The sequence below is a fragment of the Sander lucioperca genome, chromosome 24 (genome assembly GCF_008315115.2).
Source record: "Sander lucioperca isolate FBNREF2018 chromosome 24, SLUC_FBN_1.2, whole genome shotgun sequence".
In the NCBI taxonomy this organism is placed as follows: Eukaryota; Metazoa; Chordata; class Actinopteri; order Perciformes; family Percidae; genus Sander; species Sander lucioperca.
In genome coordinates, this window is record NC_050196.1 from 12,984,337 (window position 1) to 12,997,582 (window position 13,246).

The 13,246-nt window shown below is 40.3% G+C and overlaps 3 protein-coding genes across 6 annotated transcripts in view; 1 reads left to right on the forward strand and 2 right to left on the reverse strand.

Moving 5' to 3' along the window:
- Nucleotides 1–4,508, reverse strand: part of LOC116044604 (adrenodoxin) — an 8,929-nt gene extending 4,421 nt beyond the window's left edge. For both annotated transcript variants that reach the window (XR_004103716.2, XM_031291930.2), the window contains exon 1: nt 3,977–4,508. Coding sequence is in view for 1 of the 2 variants with exons in the window: in XM_031291930.2 (XP_031147790.1) it covers nt 3,977–4,116 (140 nt within the window). In the remaining variant the exon portion in view is untranslated. The remainder of the gene's footprint in view (nt 1–3,976) is intronic.
- A 609-nt stretch (nt 4,509–5,117) lies between these two features.
- LOC116044578 (actin cytoskeleton-regulatory complex protein pan1-like) lies at nt 5,118–10,587 on the forward strand. 2 transcript variants are annotated; one of them, XM_031291894.2, is made up of 8 exons: nt 5,118–5,357; nt 5,489–5,526; nt 6,664–6,882; nt 6,974–7,042; nt 7,504–8,468; nt 8,652–8,789; nt 9,363–9,474; nt 10,360–10,587. In XM_031291894.2, the coding sequence occupies exons 2-8, from the start codon at nt 5,490–5,492 to the stop codon at nt 10,431–10,433; spliced, it is 1,614 nt and encodes a 537-aa protein (XP_031147754.1). In that variant the 5' UTR covers nt 5,118–5,357; nt 5,489; the 3' UTR covers nt 10,434–10,587. The 2 variants fall into 2 exon arrangements, with proteins under 2 accessions (XP_031147754.1, XP_031147755.1); XM_031291895.2 differs by having other exon boundaries at nt 5,119–5,526; nt 6,998–7,042.
- Nucleotides 10,588–10,743: 156 nt separating this feature from the next.
- nbeal1 (neurobeachin-like 1) overlaps nt 10,744–13,246 on the reverse strand; it is a 46,725-nt gene continuing 44,222 nt past the window's right edge. For both annotated transcript variants that reach the window (XM_035998400.1, XM_031291846.2), the window contains one exon: nt 10,744–13,225. In XM_035998400.1, the coding sequence (XP_035854293.1) occupies nt 13,121–13,225 (105 nt within the window). In that variant the 3' untranslated portion in view covers nt 10,744–13,120. The remainder of the gene's footprint in view (nt 13,226–13,246) is intronic.

Consider the following 13,246-nt stretch of genomic DNA (forward strand, 5'->3'; position numbering starts at 1 on the left):
GGGGGAGAAAGAGGGGGAATGACATGCAGCAAAGGGCTGCAAGTCAGAATCAAACCCACGGCCGCTGCGGCAAGGACTAAGCCTCTGTACATGGGGCGCAGGTGAGCTACTCAGGTGCCCCAAAAGTATGATATTTTTTAACAGTGTTGGATTAGACATTTGTCCATAAATGTTTCTATTCAGCGTCATGAAGGTTGAGGATAAACATTCTTCATCTGCTTAGTTTGCACTGGTCTTAGTCACTATTTAGCTGAAGAGAACGTTCTTTCCAACCAGTTGGGTTTTCTTTTCCAATCATTTTCATAAACAGTCCACCCTCCCAGCCCCAGGTCAGGAGTAACACAGCCACACATCCACACATTGTGCAAAATAAATAAATAATTAAATACAATCACATCTCAGGGACCAGACATCCTTAAAAAAGGAGTGAATACAGAAGAACCTACTGCACTACTCATAAACTACTGTGGAGGGTCGAAACAAAAAGGGTTAGTCCCGACCCAACTTTCAGCAAACAAGCGATTGCGCCTGCTTTAGAAAATTAACTAGTCGCAAGTTTGCGGTGTAATGCAGTTGGGTTGTCGAGGTCAAAACACTATATGTAGCAGCTGTGAATCAAATAAACGTATTATAAATAATGTTATGTCATTTTTTTACTCTTCCACTGAAAAAGGCACGTGTTGAGGATGAGGACCAGCCTCAACCGGAGGTATCAGTCTGAAACTGAGCTGAACAGTCCGACCAGTTAATTAGTTATTGTAATTAATTTGTTTACAATATTTTCAGGTTTCAACCAGTGCGGCTCAATCATAAAGACAGAGTCAGGGAGACAAACAGATAGATTTGTTAGGCATTGAAAAAAAGAGTAGGAGAGGAGGACAGCATCCAACAGCGTGTCCTCCTCAGTTTTTGATACTTGATTGTATGAAAATAAGTATCTCAAATAGACAAACAAATTGGCTTCTAATCTGTGGGAAACACTGCGATAGATGCAATTCCTCCTGGGGAACTCCAAAGAGAGTGACAAGGGGATTTGGCTCAATAACTGTTGTTATAACCGTGAAAAGAGTTTCAAACACACGTTTCCTAAATTGTTCTGATATAAGGTATAGCCGATACGTATGGGGCTAGTGAGCCGCACTCTTGAAAAAACTGTAGACTAAAGAAAACTATTATCAAAGACACACACACACACACACACACACACACACACACACACACACACAGGTTACATATGTTTGTACTTTTGTTTTCTTGTTTCATGCTACTGTATACAACACTGTGCTACTCTTACAAACGTGATGTTTTGTCCAATAAATATTTTCTGTTTTACTGTAACATTACATTGTTGTTTACAGTGCACTTTTCAACCACTCTCAGCAGATTACTTTCTCTCTAGAACATTGTAAATGTAGATATAAGCCTATGAAAGACAAAAGAGCTTTAGATTTAGAACAACAGTGTGTACATGGTATATCCAAAGATTTACTATTTTGAAAAAAGTGTTTGCCATTTGATGCAAATGCTTCATTTTGAGATGTGTTTATGGCATTTTGAATGCAGTGCTTCATTTTGAAGGAGATGTGAGGCATTTTGCATTTTGTGTGTGCAGTTTTGGGAATTGTGTGTAGAGTTTTGAAAAAAGGAGACAGTTTTGAAAACGTGTGTAAGCAGTTGGAAAAAACTAATTCATGAAATTCCCTGGCACTCCTAGTCAACCTCTGATTTCCTTGGCCATGAATATTAAACTCAATGACCACCTGGAAATCTCAGGACCAGCGGGAACCCTGTGTAATCTGCTTAAAAAAAAAAAAAAAGAGCCAATTATCAAATTCCATACACTTTCCTGCACTACATGATCTTTTAAGACCAAAACATGCATAGACCTGGAAAAGCCTGCATTAAACTTTGATCGCCCAAGTGGATTTTCGAACATGATAGGTACGGTAGGGTTAGGGTCAGCCATGCACGCCTGACGTGAGCTCACAGGGACAGTGTCAGGCAGTTTAAGGCCAGCCCGGCATTGTGAAATTCAACAAGTTGTTTGGCCCTGGGAAGACTGACCTTGGTCAAAGCCTTGTACCTGAACAGAAGGATGGATCACTTTAGCCTCAGTCTTAGTGAAAGTGAAAGAAAGCATAGCATAACAAATGTTTATTTTGTGATAAAAGCAACACATTTGGCACAGATGTGCATGTTATGAAAAGATATATCGGGGCTGCCAAATATGCCGGAATATTGCAGAAAACCGATATCATGACTCTTGACGATTGCCAAGGTGTGTTCAAGCTGATTAGATCAGATGTCAGACTACAGTTTTTCCCTCTTTATTTTTTAGGGGTGCTTTCTAAAAGGAGGAGCCTGGTCACTTCAGGGTCCAACTTAACCCACTTGCTTTCATGCTGGAATGCATAACATGCATCTATAGAACGTTGATTAGCAGTACAATGGACAGAGATATCGCTGGATAAAGTCCAGCGTCATCGGTAACCCTTAGTCACAGTTAAAGCTATACTGAACTTTGGTAGAACTCTGGGTTGTCATGGTATGCCCGTCTAAAAGGTGAAAATCGTCATCAATTGCTCCAGTGAGCAGATTACGGTTGGTTATGTTTTCTCTCTATTCACTCCAATTGGTCTCTTCATCTCATTTTTGGCACATAAACGTATGTTAACAAAGCAGATTCTGTTTACATGTAAAATATCAAGTTCTGTTGCATACATTTGATTGATTATTTACACTTGTTACCAAAGGTAGGTACTCATTTCTTACCAAGCATGGTAATGTATTTGAAATGTAAGCCACCGCTCCAGGATTTGTCCTCCATGCAGCCATGAGGAGGCTGACAGTAGGATGTTACTCCACGTTTCACGTGCTGCACTTCTCGGCCTGCAGACAATATTCATTTGTACTGTTGATTCATATGTTTTTGTGCGAGCAGTTTCTGGTGTGCACAGTCTTAAAGAAAGGTACAGAACTTTGGCTTGTCTGTGATCTTCTAAATCAGCTTGAACACACCTTGGCAATCATGAAGAGTCATGCATTCAGTTTTTCTGCAGCATTGTCATATTTATTTTATTTTGAAAAATGGCCGATTTATCTATATCTTTTCATAAAATATAAACCTTCATCTGTGCTAAATGTGTTGCTTTATCGAAAAATAAATTGTTATGAATATTTTTTAACTTAGCTGCCCCACTACCTGCACCACATGACTTTTAACATGCATGGACTTGGAAACACCTGCATGAAATGGATTTTTTTTAACATGTTAATCTTGGGAGGGTCAGGGTCAGCCATGCACCCCTTATTTGAGCTCACAGGGACAGTGTACCAGTTTAAGCCCAGCCCGGCATTATGCAATTCAACAAGTTGTTTGGCCCTGGGAAGCCTAGCCTTGGTCAAAGCCTTGTACCTGAACAGAAGGATGGATCACTTTAGCCTCATCCAAGGTTCAATCAGCTTTAAGATGATGATTACACTACCGCCACTCTTGTTGTTATGTGACAAACACACCAGTTTTCACACATTGAAATCACACAATTTCAGATTTTAATAAAAACCCAGATCTGATCAATTTGTTTCAACCTACCATTGTACATGTGTTTGTTTTTACTCTAAATAAAACCCCATTGACTAATGTGACAGCTGTGGGAACAAACAACGCAAATTTAAAAGATTAAATGTAAAGAAAGTACGCTATGCATTGCATAGTGTTTCCTACACACGTGTCTGAGCCTAGCAAAGCCAAGAATAATTGACTTTAGAGAAACGTCTTCATTTAGCTAATGTTCTACCTGATATCCTGCCAGGCGTGTGCTGATGAGCAAGGTCACATGTCTCACTACCCGTTTTCTGCATGGAGTTTGGAGTACGCCTCTGTGCATGCAACACAGAGATGAACAGTATGCACGGTTGCGTTCCAACGTTGTCTTGTATTTGAACACTAAGTTACTCTCTCAGTTAATGTACCTACCTCAGAGACTGTGTGCCGGTGGTAAAACTCCTCTGGCCAGTCAGCCAGGCACCAGCACTCGAAGTTACTGCCGCCGTCCTCCAGGAATATTCTCGTAACCTGACGTGAGCCAGTCTTCTTAACGCGGTTACTAAAGCCATTTGAAGTAGCTAGCTACAGACACGAAGTTGACAAGGAGCTGGTGAAATATCCGACCTGCTGGACACGCAGACACAGTCCACTTCGGTCAAGCTCTTTGCTTCTCAACGGAGAGAAACCCAAAGAAGTTTGACTTAGCCCACTGAGCTAGCTAGCTAAGCTAGCTTGTTTTAGTTGCGAGAAGTCACTCTGGCACTGTAACGTTCATTGCGTAACGTCACGTGCAAGTTAACCTATGGCAGGTGCTCGTTGTCTCAGATCCCAAATAAATGAAGTGAGTGTGATGATCAGCTACAAAATACGGAGCAGGCTGATACTATTGCTGCATTAAAACTCCCCAGGTTTATGTAATCATGAGCAACGTGAGAGACTCCATGTACCTCCTAGCAAGAAAACTGTACACAGTAGGCATAATATAACAACTTCCTGCCATGACTTTAAAAATAAAAGCTTTAGCAAAAAACGTGTTGCAACTTTTCAGGGTTTACACCGTCCAGATGTTAAATTCAGTATCTGCTTAATAAGAGAACTAGAGATAGTTACTATCCAATTTTTTGTTGTTCGGGGCACACACGTTTTCATTCATAATCAGAAGTTGTTTGGTTTACTTTTATTTTGAAAGCTAAACCGACAAGTTCCTGCTAAATGCTGGTTAATTATGGTTAGCTTGATGCCGCTTAGAGTAAATGCCCATTGGCTGTACACTTGCCTAATACAAATTGGAATCAGGGGCCCTGAGTTTCTATGTACAACCCTGTCACATCTGTAATTTCCACTTTCAATCCACGTTTACAAATATTGATTGAGCTACCCCCGATTAACAAGTGTCATTCACCTTTAACATATCTACAAAACCTGGAAAACAGGATCTTTTCAATGGAATTCCATTGCTAGGCAACAGCCTGGCCCCTTGTTAACTTCCTGTAAGTTGATGCCATTCACATACACTGCAAAAGGAAATCAACTTGGGCCCATTTAGAATGTTTATGCTTACATCTGTGAAAAAGTCTTATGTCAAGGAAAACTGAACTGAATTTGCTGCAGCTATTGTGTTCAAACGGTTCAAACCTTTATCAGGCAAGAACTCAGGGCAAAGTGCATTGAATATCAGCTATCATCAAGATATGAGAGATGCAGATTAATCAATAATCTCATTCAGTGTTATTAGTTCGGGGTTTATGACCAAGACAGTGGTATAAAGGGTAGCCTTTTGTTTCTGCTGTGTTCATCACAGTTGTCTCAGGTAAGCTACACACAAACTGGCGTATCGTCTACACTGCAACAGTCTCTAGGGTTAGTCGCTTATAGAGCACAGGGCAGTGGAAGGAATCGTGCAGCAGTTTAAAGTTTCTCTGTTTATTCTGGTGTTTACAGGATGTTCAAGTTAGTGATACTGTTCCTGACACTGTCAGGTAAGCTCTCACTCCCTCCTCTTTCATTGTAGTTACTGTATGCTTGTTTGATACATTAGTATAGTAATACGATAATTCATTTCTGTGCCAGCATTTATTTAATGTCACACGACTTACTGAATGCTTTAATTTGCAGATGATGTGATTCAAAGAGTTTGTTTTATCATGAACAAAAAAATATCAGTTTTTTGATATTGACATAACTACACTTTTTATTAGTAATTTTATTACAGATAGCCATAGATGTTTTCTATCATTATTCTGAGATTATATAACATAATGGTTTTTGACAGCTTGTCATGTGGAGGTCACATAATAATTTTGCGAAATAAGTAAATAAACAAATAGCTTTTCTTATGATCTTGAAAAAATCTCACAATCTTAATACAAAATAACGCTATGGTTAGATAAGGAAATATCTTCCCTGTGATCATGAGAAAAAAACATTTTACATTTTTCATTATCTCCACACATCACAATACAATGTAGTATAAAGGTCTCTTCATTTCCGTACTCTGGCCTTCAGTTTTTTGTCCTGTACCATATTTCATTTCAATTATTTGGAGAATATAAAAATTCACATTGCTAATTAGAGGCTTTCGACAGACTAGGCCATTTAATAACAGTTTAAGAACATTCCCTTTGATGATCCTAGTTCATTATTTGATACTTTCCATGTCATAGTTAATTTTGGCTTTGTGGTTTGTTGCCTTGGCACCAAAACTGCTGCTTGTGGTAAACGACAATGTAATCAGAGCAACTGTTCAGAAATTAGAAATTAGACTTTGACCATTATTGATTTATTACACCGGTAAAGATATACGCATTATTCTGGCACAATAGTTAATAATTGATGTAAAGGGACAACCCATTTTTTTATCTGTCAACTGGCAAGGGAATTTGTTTAATCAGCAAGCAAGTCTAAGGTTGTGTATTCTAACACCACTAGGTTTCTGCCTGTACTTTATGTGAGCATCTCTTACACTTAATAAATAAGCAGGATGTGCAACCACAGCTACAAGATTTGCATTCATATTTGCAGATCCTTTGTGTAACTGCCATTTAAGAAACCCTCTCAACTTGCGAAGAGAAGGCCAAAAAAACAGCTAACTGTAAAATAAACAATACCCTTCACAGGCCTCCAAGCTGCCCCACTTGCAGTCCCAAGAAGTTTGCAGAAGACATCTTCAACCTATAAGCTCCCTGATGGCTTTCACCAGGGCACTGAACACTCCGACATCCATGAACCTGTTCCTAGGGGCTTCCGACAAGGTACAGAGCCCTCCAGGAGGTTCCTTGTTGACCTCAACACAGGCCTGGTGCAGGAACACATCAGTGAGATGGACAGGAGAGTGGGTAAGTATATATTCAAACCTAATCAAGAAATAACTACCTAAGCCAGTTTTTTTTTTTTTTTTTTTTTACATTTTTACATTTCCACTTCTAGCTTCCATCCGTCCTTCTCTGGAAGAGGGATTTGGAGAGATGGAGAGAAGACACTGGCTGACAGACGAGGGTGAGGGAATTGAAAGCAGTGATGTTAATGTCGGTCTGTTGGTTGCTTACCATTTGGTCCTGACTGAAATATCCCAATAACTATTGGACACCTTGCCATGACATACTGTGCAGACATTCATGGTCCCCAGATGATGAATCTTAATGATTTTGGTCAACTGACTTTCACTTTAGCACCATCATCATATTATATTTACCATTTGTCCAATACTTTGGTTCATGACCAAATGCCTGCAAAACTAATGACATTCCCATCAGCCTCAGCTGTACTTTGTGAAGTGCTAATTAGCTAATGTTAGCATGCTAACACGCTAAACTAAGACACATCAACATCCTAGCATTGTCATTGTGAGCTTTTTAGCATGGCTGTAGACTTTTTGTATTGTTTTCTTTTATGTACTAAATAGAATCACATTATATACCTAAACAAGCCTGTATAATCTGAAGGTATCTGTCTTCCAGTCCCTGTTGATGTTCCAACCCAGAAGAATGGTGGTGGTTGGGTCCGGGTGGAGGAACCCTCTGCTCCTCATCTCCCCGATGGTTTCAGACAAGGAACCGAACCTGTGATGTCTATCCCAGATGGTTTCAGACAGGAAACCGAACCCGTGATGTCTATCCCAGATGGTTTCAGACAGGGAACAGAACCCATGATGTCTATCCCAGATGGTTTCAGACAGGGAACAGAACCCATGATGTCTATCCCAGATGGTTTCAGACAAGGAACAGAACCCATGATGTCTATCCCAGATGGTTTCAGACAGGGAACAGAACCCATGATGTCTATCCCAGATGGTTTCAGACAGGGAACAGAACCCATGATGTCTATCCCAGATGGTTTCAGACAGAGAACAGAACCCATGATGTCTATCCCAGATGGTTTCAGACAAGGAACAGAACCCATGATGTCTATCCCAGATGGTTTCAGACAGGGAACAGAACCCATGATGTCTATCCCAGATGGTTTCAGACAGGGAACAGAACCCATGATGTCTATCCCAGATGGTTTCAGACAGGGAACAGAACCCATGATGTCTATCCCAGATGGTTTCAGACAGGGAACAGAACCCATGATGTCTATCCCAGATGGTTTCAGACAGGGAACCGAACCCATGATGTCTATCCCAGATGGTTTCAGACAGGGAACCGAACCCATGATGTCTATCCCAGATGGTTTCAGACAGGGAACCGAACCCATGATGTCTATCCCAGATGGTTTCAGACAGGGAACCGAACCTATGATATCTATCCCAAATGGTTTCAGACAGGGAACCAAACCCATTCTTATAATCCCCTTGCGCTTTAGACAGGGAACTGAACACTTTACCTCTGGGCTTCAAACAAAAAGAGTGGCTTGTAAGGGGGAGGTCATTGATGGAAAATGCTATGAGTTCAACCCAACGTCGCTGGCCTTTCAAGATGCACAGGTTAGACACATACATCTCACATTACAATTTTAGGCAGGGACGGTAATTCAGCCTAGTTAAACGTTCAGTGGTGAGTCCATGTGACCAATACTGTTTTGTTTCAAAGACCTCCCCATATTGACAAAAATCTGTTTGTAGCTCTACAAATTAAATCTCAGACTTTTCTGTGACCTTTGTCTCCAGGCTTTATGCAGAGCTCTCGCCCCGAATGCTGAGCTTGCATCTGTAACCACTGGCGATCTGCATTCCCGCCTGGTTGCCCTGGCAACCAAGGATGGCGAGCGCAACCCTGTGTTGACCTGGCTGGGAGGCATAGTCAAGGCAAGTTCCTCTCGTCAACTACCTGCATTTGGAATAATGTTTTGGAAAACTATCTCACATCACCATTTTTATTAATTTGCTTACTGACTGTGACGCCAACAGTCTGGCCCTGTACTGGGGCACATAATGGCAGCCAAGGAGAGTGTCATCAGATATGTTATCAACAGGACAGATAGTGTTATTCTTACCTTGGTAAAACATTGACCTCTAAACTTTTATTTTTTTTAAATGCTCCATCTGTTTCTGTGCTGTCACTAAACAAGGCCAGAAAGCAACAACAAAAAAGAAAATCGTAAAATCATACTTATGCATTGATGCAACAGTATTAACAATCTAATAACAATAAGTAAATAATATAACAGTAATGAGGCATTTCTATTTTTACTTTTGAAACTTTAAGCCTATTTTTCATATTCTTGTGTTACCCTTGCTACTTTTACTTTAGTAAAGGATCTGAATACTTCCTCCACCACTAATGTGCTGTCAGTTTGAATAAGAATGGTTTAACCAAGCTTATACAGTATGTATGAAATATTTTGACTATACTGTATGTGTTGGCGTGGCACACCTCAGAACCAGCAGGCATCATGGGTAGACGGGTCAGAGTGGAGTTACAGCGACTGGATGCCAGGTCACCCCAACATTCACACTGATAAACCTGTCTGTGTGGAGATGTTTAAGATAGGTAAGAACACACCACAAACAAAACAACACAGACTAAGGACTGATTTATGTCTGAAATCAGCATTTCCTGATAGACTTCTGTATCAGGCAGGCAGGCCATTAAAGTGCGACTATGTAACTTTTGGAAAATCCCACCTTTAACTGCATAATACATTTAAGGGTTACAGATCAGATAAGCCAAATGTCTGGCTGTGTCACAAAAAGTATGTTAAGATAAAATATTAACTTGTTTGAAGGAATCTTTGCCCTGTGGCACTAAGGACAACCTGACTATCTGCTTAGACATTGTGGTATCTTTAGTTGCGATGCTGTGTTGCAGGTGTGTGGAAGAGGAACTCCGCTGACACTGTACTTGATCATAAAGGTTTTATTCTATCAAGTTTTCAGCATCAATTTACAGACTCCATGGAAAGTTTGGAGAATACACTGCCAATATGCACTCTGCTCTTGCTGCAGCAACGTTTAGGTAACATGTTAGATAAAGTAAATAGATGTGAGTTGGCAAGTAAAGGTCCGAGTCCATCTGAGGGGCTGCACACATAAATTCATTGATCCCACTCAGCCCCCAATCACAGAATCAAATATAACATCCTCTTCAACACATCACTCTGCTGAGAGGAAAATCACTAACACAGTGCTCATAATATCTCCGCACATTTGAGCTTTATACAGACTTTAACCTTATAGGCCCTTCGGATACCACAACATGAACCTTATTGTTCTGTCCCTTCAGCACAATTGTACATTTTAGATAAATACTGTAAATACCAGTAACCAGACATGTTGGGCTTTATCTTATTATTACGAAATGCTCTTAGAAATACCTGAGTGTTATGTTAGGCGAGCCAACATGTCTTTTACAATTCTGTCTCTACCCTTTTTGCAGACGAGAGCTGGTGGACGGCAGCCGACTGTGAACTGAAGAGAGCGTCCATCTGTTCATACCAGATCACTGCATGAAAACCACAAAGAAACACAGCATAAGAGGGTGGCTCGCTTCATTTATTCTCTTATGAGTACCCTTAACAATCTTATAGACAATATTGTTTCCATTAGTTTGGGCTACCGTTGTCTGCATCTGTCTCTATTTCCTTAAATAAAACCTGGCATTTTACATCTGTGCGTTTCTATTTTGAAATATGTGCACAAAATTGACATGAGGAAAAAATAAGACAACTTTTGACCTTAGACATGGCAGTTACTTTTCATTCTTCTTTAAAGCGTTTACAGTAAAGACCTCAGACAGATAAACCACAATTCATATAACCCATTTAAATTTAGACAAGACTTTAATGATCATTTTCCACTTGTGTATACAAAGCAGTTTATACAGATTCGGGAGCCAAGTTAGAACAATTTGTTACAATTTAGTACCTGGAAAGTGCAAAAGTACATTTCAAATACGCTGAAATAAAAATCATGCTGTACATTATATACTGTATTCATAAATAATCACAGATATACACACATCCATTTAGTGATAGTCACAGAGAATGTTGCTAAGACAAAATAGTACTTTTTGATTTTACTTTGAAGTCTTATATTCTTGGTTCCCATTGAAACTGGAGGTTTAACATCTGGAATGCTGCTTTCATTTGTTTTACGGTCAGGTCGGGGATGATAAGCTTCGGTAATGAGAGAAACCTGTGTCAACACCACACTGGGATAAAGGCACTCCGTTTGTTGCAGTCGTGGAACAGCTCAAACAGTGGTCTTTTGTCTGAATGACAAATGTAGATGAACGAAAAAAGAAAAAACATTTTATGCACCTTTAAAAAAAAAAAAAAACTTCAAAAAAGGACACAGATTGGTCTTTGCACTCCATCTTGTTGTGACATTTAAATAAAATCTAAATACAAAATCACTTTGAACAATAAAAAAAGACCACAAGAGCAACCCTCTGTCCAATGCCGAACCCATGAGCCAAAATAATCAAGGGCTGCCATGGTTCACAGAATCACACACACACACACACACACACGGTGCAAAAATATAAATCACACAGGATCACCCACAGGAGCTTCATACTGTGGTTTGTGATTCTGATTAAGTAAAGAAATCACATTCACACATTGAACAACACGTCTTCCAAGCAACCACAACGAGGCATGCAAACCTCGATGCCCAATAAAATAAAAACTCCTGTGAAATAGGTCACTTCACAATGAGCAGGAAGGAGAATGAGATGTGAAAATAATAAAGGATAATAGTTTGAGGATATGATGAGAGCTAAAGGAAAGGGAGGGAGTTATGGTACATTTACTGTCCCAGTTAAGCTATAGGAAGACTGGAGATAGAGGACTGGAAGAGCAACCAAGACAAGGACAGAAAACAGGAAGAAAGCATCGACAGCTACCAGATGAAAGAGCTGTATTTCCGTTAACACTGACATCTCATAAAGCCCTTGAGGATTTCTTCTTTCTCCTTCTTTTGCAGGTGTCTGAACAGTCAGAACAGTTTAAAATATGCCATACATGTGTCTGTAGTCAAGAGACAAAGTGTGATTTTAAAAACTGCTACTTTTACTTATAAATAAACATGATTTCAAGTAACTTAAAAACATTCAATGAAGTGTGATGTGACTTTAACATCATCTCTTTCTGTACTGCTGTGATAAATCCTCACATGGAAGCCTCTTTTGTTTGAGAATGTAGCGTTTTGCCTGTAGTGAGAATATATCCTTTTACAAAACTATATCTTAAATGATATGCCAACATTAAAGACAAACGCTATAAATGTTTCTAGAACAAAACAAGTCCGCTATATCCAAACGTAAATAATCATGACTTCTTCATCATGGTGTCTGGTACCTAATCTCAAAATGGACCAAAAAAGCCATGCATACGAACAGATGCCAAGTTGCTGGGCACATGCCTAAATCTGTACAAAAAAAACAAACCCCAAAGAAATCAACAATAAAAACACACACACACACACACACACACACACACACACAAATATAAAACGCATAGGAAAGGCAGAAGGTTTGGTCTTGTGAGTGATGGAGCCGTCTTACTGCATAAGGCTGCTGTGTGGCAGCTTTGAGGCAATCATGAAAAGTCTCGGCCTACAGAGCAAAGGCCCGCCTGTCTGCATCAAAGGCAAACTAAGGGAGGACAAAAAGGACACTTGAAACCATATTTTGACATAGAGCATGGCAATATGCTGCACATGCACGCACACACACACACACACATACAGGAGAGCAGTTAACTGATCAGTCCCTGTCAAATTTAAGCTGAGCAGGTCGGAGAAACAAAGTGCTGCTGGAAAAACATTAGACTGACCGTGTAGTATCATGTAAAAATGACGATGACTAGCTGAGGGATTAAGAGCCATGGTGTTTGGGTTGGTGGTGATGTGGTGGTGCTGAGGCTGGCACTACTTTTGGATTTGAACCACAGCGCCAGCGCCATACGCTCAATCCAAAGCAGAAATATTCACACAGACAAACATAACAGACAAATGGCAATGCTCAATGCTCTAGCAACCCAGAACCCTACCTATTAAACTGTGAAAAGGTACTGGAGGAACTGAAGGGAGTTCCTCAGACAGAATGAAGCAAACTGGTGAACGAAAGGTATGGGTGACAGGAATGTGGGATGTGCATGGAGGGGAGGGTTCAGGGCTCGGGGACTGGGATGGGATCAGTTGTCGTCGTGCTGGGTGTTGTACACCGTCTCCCCCGAGGAGATCTGGGTCAGTCTCTTGCTGGAGCCCCACAGCTTCCGTGTGATCTGGCCCGAACGCATCTGAGAATAGTGGAGGAAGAG

Coding starts and splice junctions, on each gene's coding strand:
- LOC116044578 (XM_031291894.2), top strand. CDS start 5,490: ATGTTCAAGTTAGTGATACTGTTCCTGACACTGTCAG. Junction 7,043..7,503: donor ACACTGGCTGACAGACGAGG/GTGAGGGAATTG, acceptor TCTGTCTTCCAG/TCCCTGTTGATGTTCCAACC. Junction 9,475..10,359: donor TGTGGAGATGTTTAAGATAG/GTAAGAACACAC, acceptor CCCTTTTTGCAG/ACGAGAGCTGGTGGACGGCA.